The sequence below is a fragment of the Protopterus annectens genome, chromosome 8.part0 (genome assembly GCF_019279795.1).
Source record: "Protopterus annectens isolate FY-2018-M chromosome 8.part0, PAN1.0, whole genome shotgun sequence".
Classification (NCBI taxonomy): Eukaryota; Metazoa; Chordata; order Ceratodontiformes; family Protopteridae; genus Protopterus; species Protopterus annectens.
The window spans coordinates 422,857,506-422,877,199 of NC_056741.1; the positions used below are offsets into that span (position 1 = coordinate 422,857,506).

Sequence of the window (19,694 nt, forward strand, 5' to 3'; positions counted from 1 at the left end):
TAGTAGATTAGAATTTAATGAAATTCACATTTAGTGTGATACTATTTTAACAATTTTTTATAATTAGTTAAAATGCAAAATGATTTTTATATTAACAACATTAAAATGTACTATATTTTATTATACATGATGCATTACAGACATATTGTGTTTTTTACTTGATTAATTAACATGGATGAGTTGAAATATTTGGTGTATTTATTTAAATATTTAAACATTTTAATATTGAATTATGGGGAGTTGTAGCTTTAAATAAGTTGGCGCCTTTTTTGATGTATTTAATATATAAACAGGGAGTTTATCAAGTTATCTGGTTCTGATGAAGACTGTGTGTAGGCAGTTGAAAGCGCTTAACCTGTGGATGTAATCTGTGGAAGATTTTTATTGTAATAAAAGAAGAATTGTTCGAGCTGTGTTTGAAGTCGTCCGAGTCTGCACCAGTTCCTATTTTACTTTGTACATGGTTATATAGTTGCTATTTGAATACTTGGTATCCTACAGACTGCTAAGAGGTGACCTGTGTTTGGCATACAAGGCATTCCCTGACCCATTAGTGATGGATTTACTGCACATCAGCAAGTCAAATAGCATCAGAAATACTTGGTCTAGGGATCTAAACCTATTGTGCAACATCAACAGAATGGTTTGGAGGGACAGCTCTATTTCACAGAGGATACTGCTGCTGTGAAACAGACTCCCCACCTACATAAAATAATGTTCATCTCTGTCCATTTTCAAGTGCAACTTAGATCTATGGATGGGAAACAGAAAATGTACCCCAGAAAGTTCACCTGTTCTACTAATGGACAGAAGGAACTTCGAAATGCTTTACCCCATGCATGGTTCCCCTCAAATGATCTATGTTATGATCCCAGTTATTCATATTAGGGGTAATATATATATATATATATATATATATATATATATATATATATATATATATATATATATATATATAATAATCAACCATGAGATGGGTAAATTCAATCTATAACTAAATGGGATAGTTTATTTTGAGCACAAAAATGGAATTAGCTAGGCTTAAAATGCCCTACCATTGCATCTAGCCTAATACTTACCTATGAAACTATTGTATAATGTGGTACATTCTGATTACAACAGACACTCTTGTGATAAACCTGAAAAGTTTGCTAATGGAGAACAGATTCTCAGAAATAATTTCACCAGTGACTAATTACTGTCAGCTGCACATTCTTGTCTTTATAAACCTCCTGTGTCAAGTGTTAATTGTTTGAATTCACTAAACATCTGCACAATAGAGCTCTTATTCATGAATATCCAAAAAAGTCAGCATTAGTCAGGAAAATGGACTATATTAATTATGGTTAATGTTATACTAATGAGGATATCAAAATTTGGATAATAAGTCAAAAACTGAGTTAAGAAAAAGTAAAACTGGGCCAGGATTCACACACATATACACCGCACTTTTATGCAAACCTTACAAATCTACACAGCATTGCATGGCAGTAAGAGACATTACTTATCCAAATCAAGACATGCAGTGCTCATGTGCAGCTAGCTATACTTCAGAATGCATAAATGAGCTGTGCCATGACTTTACAAGTGGACATACAATTGCAGTGAAACTCATTGCACGACCTTGTGAAAACAGAAACCATGAGCTCACAGACTGATCCGTCTCATCGTCGTCATGCTCCTTAGCCACTGTCTTAGCAGGGGTGGGACACATTGGCAGTGTTTGCAGAACAAATGTATCTTCCAGACCAGCAGTGTGGAGACAGAACTGAAAATTTACAGTGATTGAATCTAACCTTACATTGGGACTAAATATATTTAATACACTTGTGAGGAGAGCAAATCATGTCGGGTTTATGACATCATAAAAAAATCATAAAAGAGAATAAACGGGAAAGAAATGTAGTGCTGTCCACTTACTATATAATTTGGGCAATGTTGCTAGGCCTCTTCTTCCCATGTACAGAAATCAACAGGGTTATAATGTCATAGATTATTGTAATGATATCTGCAGTGCTCTCCCGGCATGTTGATGCCTACTGCTGACAGTAATACCTCAGCCAGAACATACCAGGCATCTATTTGCACGACCAATATGCCAGGTATCAATATTTCATGAAGGCAAAATAATAGGGGCACAGAAGGTGCATCTTATGAGGGCTATGAAGCAGCAAAAGGAAGCCTTGCTCTCCTTCAAAGGTTCATAGGTATATGCCAGGCCAGTGACCACTGGGGCCTTTATAAGCCTGACCCTACAAACCAAATATATCCCATGGGTTATGGTGCCTTAGAGGTTATTTTAAGAGGTGTATGTTGGTTAAGGTATGATTTAATGGCTGCCTCTGTCCATCAGAGACATTGGTTTCAGAACAGGAGTGGGTTTCTGATTTCCCATCTGCTGGTCCACGTTGCATTTGAGTATGGTTAAGGAAGGCCTCTGTTTCACATGGATATAAAGTCTATTCTAGAGAATGGGGATTATACCTGTTCCTCCAACATGTCCTATTTAAGTTGCAAGCAAGGTTTAAGTTCTTAGATTTAATAGTTCTGGTGCTGTTTGTTTTATGAATTTGCAAAAGGTCCAACAGAGAGGGATCCAAGGATGCCTCATGTGCCAGGCATAACTCACCTCTCAGCAGTTTGTAGGAAACAAGAGTATGGAGATAGGGCTCTGAGGAAATCTGCAAAGGTCATTGTGTTTATGGCCTGTATTCTTTTGTGAGGAAATGTGTCCTCTGTAGACATTCCACTTGTTTCATTGCCTGGCCAGGTACATACCAAAGGGGATTTTATTCACCAGGTTCAGTAGACATGATCTGCCTTTGATGAAACCAAACTTGTCTTGGTCCAGGGTCTAAACATTTCCTATGTCATTGTTAATCATTTGCATTATAATACTTTCCAGGGCTTTGCATATGGGCCTAATCAGACTAATGGGTCTGTATTTCTCAGGATCCATTGATGGTCTGCCCTTGTACAGAGGGATGACCATTGTAGCCTTCCATTCATTTGGCATGAAGCTAAGCAGAAGCTATGGTTGAATAGTGACTCCAGTGACTCTGACAGATCATATTTCAGGCTATTTAGGAGGCATCCTGGGATATTATCAGGGCCCATTGAAGTTGCATTCTTAGCCTTAGAGAGCACAGGTGAGGGTGGGAGGTTGGTGTAATGTTTGAGATGTTTACCTTACAGACACAAGATACAGGGTTTGATTCTTACATGGGATAACTGGCTCAACTTAAAATGGCCCACAAGAGCAGTTAGCCTAGTACTAATTTATGAACCTATTGACATTTAAGACCTGCTCCCTACTGATAGTTGGAGGGGTTATATTAGATTGGATTTCCTGGGGGGGGGGGGTGGTTGGCTGGAAATTGGGGGTGTAAAGTTAGAGCTGATTTTTTCAGCCAGATGATTTGCTATATCTCCCGGTTCTATGAATGTGGCTTGATTTATCAACAATTTGGCACACTGTTGTGTGTTGCCTTAGAGGTTGCAAACATAACTAAAAGAAGGATTATGATTGTTCTTGGTCTGGGACACTGTCTTTACCTCAAAATTTGCTTTGCTGGATGCAATTAGTCCTCATAATTCTCTATTCTGTTTGATGAGAGAGTTTTTTTTTAGCAATTTTGATGTTACACTGCCTAGTTATAGCTTTGACTTTTTTTCTTTTGTTGTGTAATCTGTTTAATTTTGGATTCTATCAACGTGTTTTTTTTTTTTTTTTAGTTAGTTTTGGGCTTCCTTTTGGTAGGTACAACAGCCTCTGTTGAGTAATTGACATAGTTGTACAGATCTTCAGTGTTATCTGGGTTTGGAGGGGGCATGATATGTTGACAGGATATCACTTAATAGCAGGTAGTTTGAATTGGAGAAGTTTCTAACTGTTACAGGGTTTGCTGTAGTTACAGAATGAATTCTTATTTTGAAGAAGACTGCTTTGTGGTCTGATCTTACCTGAGAGGACATGACACCTTGGGGGTGGGGTGCAGTGTCCTCTCATATAAATAAGTACCTGGTTCATTATGTTTGTACCTGTAGTAGGAACATGCACTAACTAACTGGGTGTTTATGTTTACAAAGTCTAAGAATCTCTGTGCCTGCAAATTTGAGGTTATGTAAGATTCCAAGTTTATAGAAGGATAAGTAAAGTCCCCCATAAGTTTGGTATTTGGTTGAATGGTGAGTGTCTCCAATAGGTCTTAGTATGCGCTATGGGTTTCGTGGAATATAGAGGGTGACATATAGCTTGCTAGGATATGGTATGGAACTTTGTCTACAGTAATCTGAGAATTAAAGAACTCCAGTGCATCACTCTGTTTAACCAATCTAGAGGTATGCTTATTATTGATGTAGACTGAGATGCCTCCATCTTTAGTCCCTATCTCTGCAGTTGCTGTCTATTTATGTGGAAGGCACTGAAGCCTTGCACTGCTGGGGTACTCTCAGAGGCTTTAAACCATTTCTTGGCAACTGCACAGGTATTTTCGTTCTCCAAGGTGAGGACAGCTTGGAGGGAGTGAAGCTTCTTGTTTAGACTCCTGGCATTGATAAGTAACATTTTTAGATTTCCTTGGGTAGATTTTGCTATTTAGCAAGGTTTGCCAATTTAACATTGCCTAAAAAAGGTTCTTTTGGGGAGGACAAGATTTTAGCCAACACTTGAAAGCCTAGAAAGTATAGGTGCAGACCATTCTTGGCAAAGCAATGTCATTTATTAACCAAGTCCTCACATGTTGACAAATATTATATCCCCACAGAATGACACCAAAAATAAGGCAAATATCTTCACTTCATATTGTGGTATCATCCTTGGGGAAGGTAGGATGCTGCTCAATGCTAGGCTCATAGCCATAGTCCAAGTGCTCCATAGTGTCTCTCTTTATATAGTGCAGGAAGTCTCAGGTCATTTATACCTACATGAACTATGCCTGAATCCTACTAGTACCTGTGGTTCAATGACGCAAATGCATGTGCTGAATCATACTAGTACCTTTGCTGCAATGGCGTGAATGCATGTGTAACCTGGCACATCCTGGCCCCTGATAGGCAACTATCTGGTATTGTCCTCCTTGTTCAGCTTGGAAAGTGCAGCCTCAATACATTGTACAGTGGAATCCCCTACACCCCATGTCCTGGGTAGTGCATTGGCTTGCCTTGTGGGCATGGTAGTTGAGGCTCCACTGGATATCGCTGCGTGTGCAGTATTAGGTGTTTCTATTAAATGCTTTTGGGTTTGCTGAGGCTAATTTTTGCAGGTGGAATTTTTGAGAAGTCTTGAGCATTTGGAAAAGTTGCATTTAATGGCCTCAACATAAGTAGGTCTATGTGTGGGGTGTGTACTATGTGTAGTGAATGTAGCGTGTGTGTTTTTGACAGCCAGATTATTTTTATGAGGGATAGTACAAGAGAGTGTTGCCTCTAAAACCATTGTGTATATGCATCTCTCACATACTGCATTTCTTTTTTAAGCTTTAAATGGTTGTCAGTGAACATTAAGCAGCTGTTACATTGTCTCAGTATACTCATATCCACCAAACTGGCTGCAGAGAAATTGGTTAAGTGCATATACATGATGTCAGGTCCTTTACTGGGTGAGCTACAAGGGTGCAATGCACTAAAGGTTAATAGTGGGCTGACTAAGAGTGCTTTTGGAGGTAGAGACTATTTGAGACTATATAATACTAAATTCAAGGGCAGTGCTCCTCAACATGGAAATTAGTTACTCTGTGCTACCCAGTGCTCAAAATAGTTGCTCTATACTATCAAAGTTACTGGTGCAGTTTCACAGCTGGTTTTATTTGGGAAATACAGGGCACTGCTATGCACCACTGCATGATGGGTAGAGATGCACAAACACACCAAATTTATACAGCCACTTAAAACATAAGAAACTATCTTTTAAGCCCTCTGGCCAATAACACTCCTTCACACACCATGCAGGAACTGTCTGGTAGGCACGAGTAGATAGAAGCTGCCATTCCCTGGAATCTCCTCTGGAAATGTCATCACGCTCATGCGCACCAAAATGGAAACCTCTAAATCATACTTACAACACAATTTCAGAATCATGAGTATGTTCATTAGAGTGACACATGCTCCCATGCAGGTTTCCTGTACAAGCTAGTGGCCACAAACTGTCAAAGGCAAGCATAGGCTGCTGCATTTTAAGACCCAAATGTCTGGCAGCAGCCTATGCTTACTTTTGACATAATTTGCCTACATGCCTCAAAAAAGGGTATAGACTTGCATTGTTCTAGAGGTGCACTGCTCTTTCGTATACTACTTTACACAAAATTTGAAAATAATATATTTTGCAGCAGTGCTATGAGGAACAGCAGCATTATGTGTGTATAGGTAGTCTGAGGAAATACACAATACTTAGAAAGTGCGGTGCAAGCTGTTTCTGTCTTCATTATTTATTTGTTTGTTTGTTTATTTGTTTGCTTTTGTTTACCTGGAAAGTCCGACTGGTTCACACCGACCATTTCCAGTGTCAGTCAATCAAGAAAGAGTAGATATTCAGTATTACAAAGTTTAGACAAACTCTAAAGAAGGGATGGTATACAAAATATAAAGACATTTATTAAAATGGAATAAACAGGAACTATTATGCAAAGGCATAAAGTGTAGTAACATTACAGACATCACTGTAACAGAAAAGTGTCATGATCTATGTAGTAACATTACTAAGTGGTAGAGACTATCAAAACTATGGGTGCTAAAGTAATGTAATGTGTGTCTATATTCACGGTGATATGTTAGCTGATAGGTGGAGATTAATATATACATATCTCATGGGAGTAGTGCAATAAACTCATTTCAGTAATATATCCAAAAGCCAGTTTGGGAAGAAATTGTTTACTAAGTGAGAAGAGGGAATCTTGACTATTAGGTCATCATTAATCTGTAGGCTCAGAGTAGTTGCAGATTCTAGAGTGATTTAGATGTAGTTTGAGATTGGTTTTAAAAGCAGGGCTCTTTTTTGTTTATCTGAAGATGAAGGAATGCTTATTGAATATAAGCAGTCCCCATATGAGTTGCTGGAATTTTGGGTTTCTATTAGGTGTTGACGCATTGAGTGTAGTTTTTTTTTGGAGGGGGTACCATTTTATCAAATTAATGATGGATGTTTTTTTTTGAGGGATGGTAAAATATCTTATGTGCCATTATGAGTTGCTTATCTGATATTTGGTGTGCTAGTTCTAGCCATTTCAGGTTATGCAAGGGAATGCGCAAACTTACTTATTTTATCACTGTTCAAGGTCATTCATTAGTGTAGCTTGAATATTTTTGAAAACTGTAGATACATACAGCAGACTTGGAAATAAAACAGATGTTGCTATTACCTTCCACTGTGGTTAGAGAGATATGGCCTGGCTTTGTGATCTAGCCTTAATTTATGAAGGGTTTTTGGGCCAACACCATTGATGTGCTGGTCAGATTTAATTTTGTCTTCTGTGGTGACACTCAGTAACTTGATTTGGATGATTTTTTCTATTCTGGTATTGCTAGATGAGGCTATATTTTAGCTCATTGCTAGTTGGTGTGAGATAACTGGAGGGGAATTTGATTATTTTTCTGTGGAGGTGGGGTATTCAGGCATAGCTGTGATCATTCTAACCAGATCTCAATAGAGGACAACAAGTCTTGGGTGATTTTTTTGTAGCTGGGTTAGTGTTGAGGCTGAACGTATATGAGTTCATTTGTATTCAAATTCTACTATCTCTAGAAAATGGTGCTGCTCTATATTCTGAGTTCTTCAGCAGCTAAGCCACTGTTTGCAGGACATGAGCTAGTATGGAAGTTAGACAGCTATCTGCCTCAAATTTCAAGTCATGTTTAAAAAGAAAATCTGAGGGATTTAAAGACATTTCACATTTCTGAAACCTAATCAGAAGCTGTTATACAGCAAAGCAGTAAACCCTTTTTATCACATTCAGCAAAATGATAGCTAGCTATGCTTATGAAATGATTATTTTAAGTCACAATGGAACAATTTTAAATGAATTAAGTAAAAAAATGTATCATACTTTGCTGTTGTACTGTCATCATGTCCTCCCATTGGCAAAACAAGATTAAAGAATTCTCCTACCCTCAAGTTTCTCAAGGATTGAGTAGACACTGAATCAGTATGTATCTGATAATGACATTGCTTTGAAAGTGTGCACCTGTGTAACACGTTTAAATCAAGCCATATCAAAAACATTACTTGGATTCCTGTTTTTTCTGTACCCCTTCAAAAGTGATTAGGAGAGAATGATGGAAGTGTTAACAATTTTTGATACATCCTCTTCTGGTCAGTGTTCTTATGTTGTCAGGAATTTTCCAGGAGACCTTGCATTGTGAATCTGCATGTCTCTGTTCCCTCTGCTTGGTGCCAATTCTGGTATTTTTGAGTGTAAAGTAAACACATATGAATATGAGACAAATCAAAAAGTAATTTACATTTCTCAGAAGTAGTGCCTAGTTTAGTCTTCTTGGTGCAGATGTTAGAAAGAAATCTGGTGAACACCATACCTGCCAAATGGTTCATCTTTTGGGTTCAAGCAACGTTCTTTCAGTTTCGAGATGAGAATCTGTCCTGTCAGCTCATTCATGTCATATACCATGGAGAAACATTCAGAGAAGGAGGAGGTGTCATTGAAGAGCTTGCATAACTGACAACAGAAAGAGAAAACATTATTAGTGAGCATTTCAAATGGTGTCTAACAAAACAACATATGAACTTATCTGAACAATGCAGAGTACAATTTTCAAGGGGCTGCTGGAGATACAGTTTTGCAGGTAACCCCTCTGAAGAGATACTACTATGCAGACAAACTAATGGTTTCAAGATTTTTTCCACAAAACTGCTGATTTCTCTGCATGTACAGTATTATATAGCAGGTCAGTTACATGTTATGGATCTACAGTGATGTTGTTTGGACAGCACTATAAATTAGGGGGGAAAAGCCATGGATTACAATCTCCTTAAAACATTATCTCATTGATGGGAATGGTGAATTCCAGAATCTCCCATTATGCCATTTACCTGCTTCTGCTGCATGGTATGTGTAAAAAAGGAGGTGTCACACTGATGCTGCTGATGCTTATTAATTGTAATTCATTCTCTCAAGCTCTGTTAATAATAAGATCAGGGAAAAGAATTTTTGCAACAGATATTTTGCAATATTTGACAAACAGTAAACAGCTTTGTTGCAGGTCGAAAATTTAAAAGTTCACAGATAGCAACAATTGATGCATCTCTGATGGTTGTTAATGCTAGGAGCATTAATAATAAAGCCTTTTCATTGGAAAATTTGCTGCGTTTCCAGAAGATTGGTGTTATTATTGTTTGTGAAACATGGTAAAGAATAATGATTGGAAACCAGTTCTGTCAAGGTATAAATGTTTTTACTGTAACAGACACGCTAACAAAAAATCAGGTGGAGGTGTTATGATAAGGATTAAAGATTGTTATGAGACCTGTGATTATTACATGTTCAGTGATAACACTAATACTATAGACTGCGTAACTGTGATAATAAATACAACTCTGGAACATATAACAGTTTTGGAGTGCATAGAAAACCAAAGTCAAGTGCTGATGACCTAGAGAAATTCATACATTTCTTGCATAAAACACAGGAGGGAAAAATGATATTAGCTCGGGACTTAAATTTACCAGAAACTGACTGGAATAATATTGATTCAACAACATTAGTAAATAAATTATTCACAATGTATGTTCTGGAACAATTACTCCAGACTGTAAAAAACCTACCAGGGAATGGAACATACTAGACACTGTGTTTCAAAAAAAAAATTACTTTTATATCAAGTCAAGTTTTAACACAATTGATGTGCAGTGATCATGGGGTTATAAAGATTAATTTGTTGCTAGCTAATTCTGCCAAACTGAAATCTAAATCCAATGCACAGAAGATTAATAACAGATTATATGGAAGTAAAACAGTCACTTTGTAAAACATACTGGTGTGATGTGTTCAGTGGAAAAAACTGCAGATGGAATGTAAAAAGTTTTGAAAGAGAAATTATTTGAGTGCAAAAAATAAAAAAAGAGTTTAACATCAGGATCTAGGCAATACATTTTCATAAGAACAAAAAAATGTTGCTAGAATCTCCTTGTGTTCTGACAGAGTGTGCTTCTCAGCTGATACGTATATTTTGGCACTTTTTAACTGTTCAGCGTTGAATAAAACAATAATTGACCAGTTCAGAATACAGTTTGAATAAATTGCATTTATTTAAACTGTATTTGCTTTAATATTGCTACAGACTCAAGTGTGCTAGCTTACAGTGCACCTGAATTGTTTTAGTACTGTTTTAGCTGCTTTTCTGTAAAAAAAAAAAAAATAAATCTAAGCCTGTTTTCTGCCTTTCCTGTAACTAGTCTAGTCCAGATACAGATTTGCTGTATCCAGGACTGTTTGTAAGCTTTGAGCCCCCCCCCCAAGCTTTTATGTGTTGGAGGGAAGCCTTCTAGCTTATCAGTGGGAGAGGTAAGCACTAGGTAGCCTGTCTACCACAAGAGGAGTGGTTTCTGGTCCAGAAATTGTAGTTTATTGGCCGTTTGGGCAGTTTTTCCATCTCTTTCAACCTTCTGTTTTAAAAGCCCTTGTTTGCGTTTGTTTCCCGCCTTTCCTGTAGTCCAGATACAGATTTGCGGTATCCATGACTGTTTGTAAGCTTCTGAGCCACCCAAGCCTTTCTGTGTTGTAGGGAAGCCTTCTAGCTTATCAGTGGGAGTGGTAAGCACTAGGTAGCCTATCTACCACAAGAGGAGTGGTTTCTGGCCAAGAAATTGTAGTTTATTGACCATTTGGGCAGTTTTTTTCCATCTCTTTCAATGTTCTTGTTTAAAAGCCTGCATTTCCGCTTATTTCCCGCCTTCCTGTAACTAGTGTAGGCCAGATTTTCTGTATCTAGGACTGTCTGTAAGCTTCTGAGTGGTGCCAAAGTCTGCTCTTCAATTTTCCCTTTGATCTGCTAGTTCTCTTCTCTCCTGCACTTTTACTAGCTTATTAGTCTAGCACTTTACAAGACTTCTTGTAGCAATTATTGTAGCACACAAAAGTGCTACCATCACTAAACGTTCTACAAGGAAACAGTTCCAGTACTTATTATTAATGGTCACCCCTCCAGGCATGTCTAGAGGTCAGTTCCCTGTGCTTTCTCCTATTAACCTTGTGAACTTGGGCATCCTGAGGCAATGTAGCAACTGCCTCATGTACACCGACAACCCTCTCCTCTTACCTCCCAACACTCAGACTTGTGAGAGATGCACTTATATATCCAAATTGGAAGCCAAACACTCTCCAGCCAAGACCGGACTAGCTGGTCAGGAGGAGAAGGTCAACACTTGCAGCACACCACATGGAACACATAGCCCTCCAGAAGATACACCAGCACTGTCTTCACATAAAAACACAAACCACACACCCACCTTCATGGAGGCTCTCAATAAAAATCTACCTAATCAGCAGAGACCTCCAAGGCAGAAACACACTCGACCACCACAGCACAACACTAATCATGAGGCACATAACTCTCCTAAACAGTGTGACACTCAACCAAAGCCCCTAAGGCAAAACAGAATTTCCAACACACTAGTCATAGGTGACTCAATAGTGTGGCATGCTGATGTCCCACTCACTAGGCTGAATAAAGAGAACGTAACAGTCAGCTGCTTGTACTCTTTCCATCTGTCAACACACTCTCCTCACTTGTGAGTATGCTTCCCTCACTATCCTTTACCACTCTTACCTGCTGCACATATTTTCCAGCATGGTCCCCCTGTCTAACCAATCAGTACATGTCCTTTTCTCCCTCTTTAGTGTCCAACCTTTCATACAACTCTCCATATGCCTTATCCTTAGGCTTTGCCACATCTCTCTTTGCCATGCGCCTCATCTCCTTATGCTTCTGTCTACTTATTTCATCTCTTTGACAATCCAACCAGCCTCTTCCTCTGTATACTCTCCTGTACTTCCTCATTTCACCACCAGGTCTCCTTGACCTCCTTCCTCTGTCCAGATGTCACACCAAGCACCTTTCTAGCTGTCTCCCTTACCAGCTCTGCTGTAGTTACCCAGCTATTCGGTAACTCTTCACTGCCTGCCAGTGCCTGTCTTAACTCTTCCCTGAACTCCACCTCACAATCACCCTTTTTCAACTTCCACCATTTAATCCTTGGCACTGCTCTCACAATCCTCCTCCTCTTCTTGATTACCAATGTCATCCTACACACCACCATTCTTTGCTGCCTAACTACACTTTCCCCCATCACCAATTTACAGTCTCCAATCTCCTTCAGACTGGCCCTCCTGCATCAGATATAATCTACCTGTGTGCATCTTTCTCCACTCTTGTACCTCACCCTATGCTCCTCCCTCTTCTTAAAATGCGTATTCACCACAGCCATGTCCATCCTTTTTACAAAATCCAATATCATCTGACCTTCTGCATTCCTCTCCTTAACACCATACCTACCCATCACTTCCTCATCCCCTCCATTGCCTTCACCAACATGCCCATTGAAATCCACTCCACTCACCAATCTCTCACCCTTGGGTACACTCATAAGCTTCATCCAACTCACTCCAAAATTTTTCTTTCTCATCCATCGCACACCCAACTTGCACTATGCACTAACAGCATTCATCATTGCATCATCAATTTCCAGCTTCATAAACATCACTCTGTCACGCTGGAAATTGATGGTGTAATGATGAATGTGAGGTGAAGTTCAGGGAAGAGTTAAGACAGGCACTGGGGGGCAGTGAAGAGTTACCAAATAGCTGGGTAACTACAGCAGAGCTGGTAAGTGTGACAGCTAGAAAGGTGCTTGGTGTGACGTCTGGACAGAGGAAGGAGGTCAAGGAGACCTGGTGGTGGAATGAGGAAGTACAGGAGAGTATACAGAGGAAGAGGCTGGTGAAGAAGAAGTGGGATTGTCAAAGAGATGAAGAAAGTAGACAGGAGTATAAGCAGATGAGGCGCATTGCAAAGAGAGAGGTGGCAAAGGCTAAGGATAAGGCATATGGAGAGTTGTATGAAAGGTTGGACACTAAAGCAAGAGAAAAGAACCTGTACTGATTAGTTAGAGGGATTGAGCTGGGAAAGATATGCAGCAGGTAAGGGTGATAAAGGATAGTGAGGAAAACATACTCAAAAGCGAGGAGAGTGTATCGAGCAGATGGAAAGAGTACTTTGAGGGGCTGATGAATGAAGAGAATGAGAGTGAGAGAAGGTTGGATGATGTGGGGATAGTGAATCAGGAATTGAAACAGATTAGCAAGGAGGAAGTAAGGACAACTATTAAAAGAATGAAGAATGGAAAGGCTGTTGGCCCAGATGACATAACAGTGGAAGCATGGAGGTGCATAGGTAAATGGCAGTGGTGTTTTTAACCAGATTGTTTAATGAAATCTTGGAAAGTCAGAGGATACCTGAGGAGTGGAGAAAAAGTGTTTTGGTACCTATCTTTAAGAATAAAGGTGATCTGCAGAGCTGTAGTAACGACAGAGGGATAAAATTGATCAGTCACATCTTGAAGTTATGGGAAAGAGTAGTGGAAACTAGGTTAAGAAGAGAGGTGATGATTAGTGATCAGCAGTATGGGTTCATGCCAGGAAAGAGCGCTAAAGATGTGATGTTTGCTCTGAGAGTGTTGATTGAGAAATATAGAAAAGGTCAGAAGGAGTTACACTGTGTCTTTGTGGACTTAGAGAAAGCATATGACAGGGTACCTAGAGAGGAGTTGTGGTATTGTATGAGGAAGTCAAGAGTGGCAGAGAAGTATGTAAGAGTGGTACATGATATGTATAAGGGTAGTGTGACAGTGGTGAGATCTGCAGTGGGAGTGATGGATGCATTTAAGGTGGAGGTGGGATTACATCAAGGATCAGCTCTGAGCCATTTCTTATTTGCAATGGTGATGGACTATGATGTTTGCAGATGACATTATGATCTGTAGTGAGAGGAGGAACCAGGTTGAGGAGACCCTGGAGAGGTGGAGATATGCTCTAGAGAGGAGAGGAATGAAGGTCAGCAGGACTAAGATAGAATATATGTGTGTGAATGAGAGGGAGGATAGAGGAATGATGAGGATGCAGGGAGCAGAGTTGGTGAAGGTGGATGAGTTTAAGTACTTGGGATCAACAATTCAGACTAATGATGAGTGTGGAAGAGAGGTGAAGAAGAGAGTACAGGCAGAGTGGAATGGGTGGAGAAGAATGTCAGGAGTGATTTGTGACAAACAAGTACCAGTAAGAGTGAAAGGGAAGGTCTACAAGAGGGTAGTTAGTCCAGCTATGTTATATGGGTTGGAGATGGTGGCACTGACAAAAAGGCAGGTGTCAGAGCTGGATGTGGCAGAGTTAAAGATGTTAAGATTTGCACTGGGTGTGACGAGAATGGACAGGATTAGGAATCAGTATATTAGAGGGTCAGCTCAGGTTGGACGGTTTGGAGACAAAGCCAGAGAGGCGAGATTGCATTGGTTTGGACATGTGCTAAGGAGGGATGCTGGGTATATTGGGAAAAGGATGCTAAGGATGGAGCTGCCAGGTAAGAGGAAAATAGGAAGGCCTAAGATTAGGTTTATGGATGTGGTGAGATAGGACATGCAGGTGGTTGTTGTGGCAGAGCAAGATGCAGAGGACAGGAAGAAATGGAAACAGATGATCTGATGTGGTGACCCCTAAAGGGAACAGCCGAAAGAGAAGAAGAACAGTCAGCTGCCTGTCAGGTGCCAAGATCCACCACATAATGCATGCACTCAGGTCCCTCAACAACAGGTACAAATATGAATCTGTCCTTGTACATGTGGGTGTGAATGACCTGAGACGTACCTCCCTGGACTACATGAAAAGAGACATGGAGGAGCTCTCGGAATATGTAGCACAGGTGGGTATAAAGCTAGCCCTGAACAGCATCCTACAATAACCCAGAATGATACCACAGTACAAGCAGAAAATGACTGATTTCAACAATTAGCTAAGTTTCTGGTGTTATTCTAAGGGGATCCAGTATCTGTCTGCCTGGGATGACATGATTGACAGACCTTGATGCTTTGCCAGAGATGGCCTGCATCTGTCACCCCTGGGCTTACAGATACTGGCCAAGGTTCTTGCCACCCCTGTAGTGCCTTTTTTAGGTGGTGTTACAAAGACCAAATTACCACCATAACAGCTACAAACAAATGGAATCTGAGGGTCATGCTGTTCAATGCTAGAAGTCTAAATCTCAAAATGCACTCACTCGAAGCACTCCTTGAAATGGAGAACATTGACATTTGTGCTGTAACAGAGACCTGGTTCAAGGCAGCAGAAAGCACCCCTGCACTACCAGGCTATAAATCATTCCACACCTTTCGGCAGAACTTAGACTGAAGCTCCAAAAGCAGTGGTGTTTCCATACTTATAAAGGATGTGCACACCTCCAGACTGGTAGCCCAACATAATGCATCAGAGATACTTCAGGTGCAGCTAATACTGGGTGAGACAACATTTCTGGTCATAGTCTTCTATAGGTCCCCAACTATATCCCAAGACTCACACTCCATGTTCCTAAGCACCCTGGAGAAAATTAAGGTCCAACCTAACACTCCAAGAAAGGTCCCTGCTTGTGGGTAAATGCACAGCTCCAAAAACCAAAGTATCAAGGAAAAAATAAGCCAGCAACTGTAAGCTGTAACAAATATCAAAATATATTTATTAGATTACATAAAAAGAACAAAAAGAACAGACCAGTTTCAGCTAGAATGCTTTCTTAGCCTTCATCAGTGTTGAAAACAGAAGCATTCATTTGTTCGTTTTAAACAGTAATACAAATTAATTACATACCGTGATTGGTTGCCTCATAAATATTCATTTCGCCCGGGTGGAAAAAGTCCACCCAATTTAATGATCCATTTTTTCTCTTTTACATCCAATATAGAGTGCCATCCCACTTTATTAGATCTCTAACCCAATATTCTGTCAATAATCATAAAATTGAAAGAGACTGTAGGATGTTTCGTAGTATGCTTATACAAGGCATTGTTGTTCCTCTTGTGTTTAATGTCACTTAGATGCTCAGAGATCTGCAATCTAAGTGGCCAGGAAGTCTGTCCTATGTAAAATGCAGAACAACTGCATGAAGCCAAATAAACTAGCCAGTCACTGCTACAGTTGGCAAAGAAATCAGTATCGAAAACCACACCACAATGTCTACTAGAGAATTGTTTAGACTTGGTGACCTTATTAAAGTGGCTGCAATGACCACAGGACATGCATCCAGTCAATATGTCCCCTGAAATTGTTGTTTGAATGCTGTCTGTGAAAGACGTCCTGTGTGGTCATTTGTAATTACTCAAATGTGAACCCAGGTTCTTGCCTTTACGAAATGAGAAGTGACATATGTCTCCAAGATATTGTGTTAGGGTGTTATCAGCCAATAGCATGTTCCAATGTCTCCGTACAATGTCCATCAGTATATTAGTATTCCTACCATAAGTGGTCGTAAACCAGATGACATTGCCAGTGCCCCAATGCTTCTTATATTTGAGTAGATCCTCCCTGTTGAAATTATCAGCATAGTTGCTTGCTAGACTTCCAGGCCACTTAACATGCAGGTGTGTGTTTATATGTGTGTGTGTGAGTCTGTGCATGTGTGTTTGTGTGTGTGAGTACATGTGTGTGTGTGTGTGTGTGTGTGTGTGTGTGTGTGTGTGTGTGTGTGTGCGTGCACGGACACGCGCGCACGCCTGTGTGTGTGTGTGTGTGTGTGTGTGTGTGTGTGTGTGTGTGTGTGTGTGTGTGTGTGTGTGTGTGTGTGCATATGTGTGTGATACTTGTTCATATCACACTCCAGTTTGGAATTAAAAATAGGATTCCCTGCATCAAAAATCATTATTGTTGGCTGACTGGCACATCTTATTCTGTGTATACATTTTGGAAAAACTAGAATGTAACAGTCAGTCACAACTGTGCAGAAATAAGACCATCTCCAAATGTTGAAGATCATTAACAAAGTATCAGCATTGTGTGGTTCTGGGGTTCTTTCTTTTGCTGAAACACATGTCATCACACTGTACAAACATAAGAACTGTTTTGAATGGCATTCTTACACTTTAACAAGTGTACTTCATCAAAACCACATTTACTTAGATTCTGTGAGCCATTGATGCACTATAATGTTTTTCCCCTTTTCCATACTGTAGTGTGATCATGACATTGGTATGTATAAGTTAAGGGGTTTGGGGGATTGCTCCCCACATGAAAAGTGCAGGGAAGCTTCCCCTTCAAAACTTTGTGTTTTCAGCATTTTTGACTTACTTTTCTTCATACAGAAAAAATAATGTGCAGTCTGTGAAGAAATTCAACGCTGTCATCTGTGCTAGCATGTCTGGCTGAAGTTCTGTATATAATTTCAGATTAATAAGTGCATTATGTGCCAGCATGACTAGCTATTATATTGTAAATAAGTTCTTACATGTTGATTTATGATCCGTTTAAACAGAATGGTTTAAAAGACATGAACAGTGTCCTTTTACATTTCTAACTGCACATGTTTGTGAAGAGAGTTTTTAAAGGCAAACTGTCTCAGATTCAGCTGATCAGCAGATGATGCCATCAGAATGTTGACAGTTGCTATGTGTTACTGTCAGAAGCTGAAAGATAGGAAGGAACATTTAAAAAACAGCTGTTGGCTGAATTTAAAAAATATGAAGTGAAAATTAGAACTCAAACAGTTGACATTTAGGCTAGTCTATAAAAAGGCTGTTGTAGTCAGTTGTCAGTTGATCACAGATGTACTGTGCAGTGGATACCCAAAAAGGATTCACCAAGAACTGTAAGCATGCCTTTGCTCTGGTGTAGTAATGTAGTTTAGCTCAGGGACAGTGTTCTTTAGTTAGTTAAGAAATTATAACTAATCAGTTAGATCAGTTAGAGTTTTTTCTGAATGTTGGATTTCTATACTATAGTATTAATTTCATTTTTCTTGGTGACTGAGTTCTGATTGTTTATAGGAAATTACTATTTTATATTTATTTAATAATTTTGTCAGTATTAAATATTTTTATTAATTTACACTATGGCTGGACAATCAGTGTTTTGCTTTAGTGATTTGAGAGTGCTTATACCTGCTTTGATTACTTCCCGGGCCAATGAGAAAGCCTGATTGCTTAGGTCATTTGCTAGTATTTTTTAATATTTAATTTTCATAATTGGACACCCCTTTAGACAGGCATGAGGATACTCTGATTGGTGGCAGCATTTCAGTATTATTTCGGGAAAGGGACAGAGCTGGAAATTTGTGTCAGGCTTTCCCAGGAGTGTTTGAATGTGTGAGATTTAACTTATTTAAGTGTGAGTATGTCAGAGGTCTTAGATTGGGAAACATTGCTCTGAAGTGTGTAATAAGGAGTTGCATTAGAGGTGGACAGAAGTATACAGTCCAATCCCAGAAAAAAAATGCTTTGCTGTAATATTCCTGCCAATCAATTGTATACTTATGTAATTATTTTGTATTTCCACTTTTCTTGTGGACTATTTGTATAAATTTTTTTTTCTTTTATTGTCTCAAAGCTTTTCTCCTCGGGCCTCTACTGAAAATGGACATATATCCAATTAGTCTAGCCCGGTCAACAAATGTAAAATAAATAAATAAATAAATTATAGAGCATGTTCCTGTTGTGCTCTTATGGGAAAATTGTGAAATATTACTCCTGTTTAAGTGACAGTCTCATATTGAGGTCAGTAGTGGGGATTGAAGCTCCTTAGTTACTGACCCAGTATAGTAAGGGACATCACATTATCTGGTGGCATTTCAGGGGGATATTATCTGGATGTCACATTAATTGGTGGCAGTCTGATGAGATGTTAACTAGATGTCACACACAATCCATTTTGGAAGGGAAGGGAAACATTAAAATCTAGGCTCTAGGCATACCTCTGGTGCAAAAAATCTGGATGAAGCCAACAATAATGAGGGGGACAAATCCCCAAAAATAAGAACAAATTTTAAATATTGCTCTCATAAACTTTAAAAGTTGCTAGAATAAAAGGTATTGTGTCATGGTGCATTTTCTAAAGGATATGAAGTCTGAAACTCAAATGGTTGTCAGTATTTAGTGAATTTAATCCTCACTGACTTGCCACAAAAACCCAGAAAAACACAAATTTTATGAGGAAAAGACCAAAAATATGAGGCAAAAATCTGGACATTCTGTGAAAATCTGGACAGTTGAGAGGTATGCCTGTAGGCACCACCAAGCCGTGAACCATACCATCAGTACTTTTTTTGGTGACTACCACTACAGATACTATAACTTTTAAAATATGATTCCAATTGAATAACCAGCTCCTTGATTTCCTTATTTTGCGAAGCAGAAAAAAAAAATAATCTGTCAAAGACACCATAGCTCTTATCAAGATTATGTATTTTAGTTTACTGCCTTGCTTCACATTTATTTATTTCACACTTTAAACTTCATTTAGTAGACCTCACAAAATACCTTCCTCATCCATATAACATTTAGCACATTACAATACAATCCCTGCAAAATATCATTGTAGTATTTATAAATAAAAAGAGACTCAGGCTTTCAAGCTGTTCTATGTCCTACCTTACCTTAAGCACCACATACATTAAACAACTTCAAATTTCTATAAGTATTATGGAAATCAATAAATCTT

At 39.1% G+C, this 19,694-nt stretch overlaps 1 protein-coding gene across 1 annotated transcript in view; it reads right to left on the reverse strand.

Annotated features, from left to right (window-relative positions):
* Positions 1-19,694, reverse strand: part of LOC122808243 — a 163,554-nt gene that overhangs the window by 126,090 nt on the left and 17,770 nt on the right. Inside the window, exon 3 of the mRNA XM_044079206.1 lies at positions 8,527-8,666. Within this exon, the coding sequence (XP_043935141.1) occupies positions 8,527-8,666 (140 nt within the window). The remainder of the gene's footprint in view (positions 1-8,526; positions 8,667-19,694) is intronic.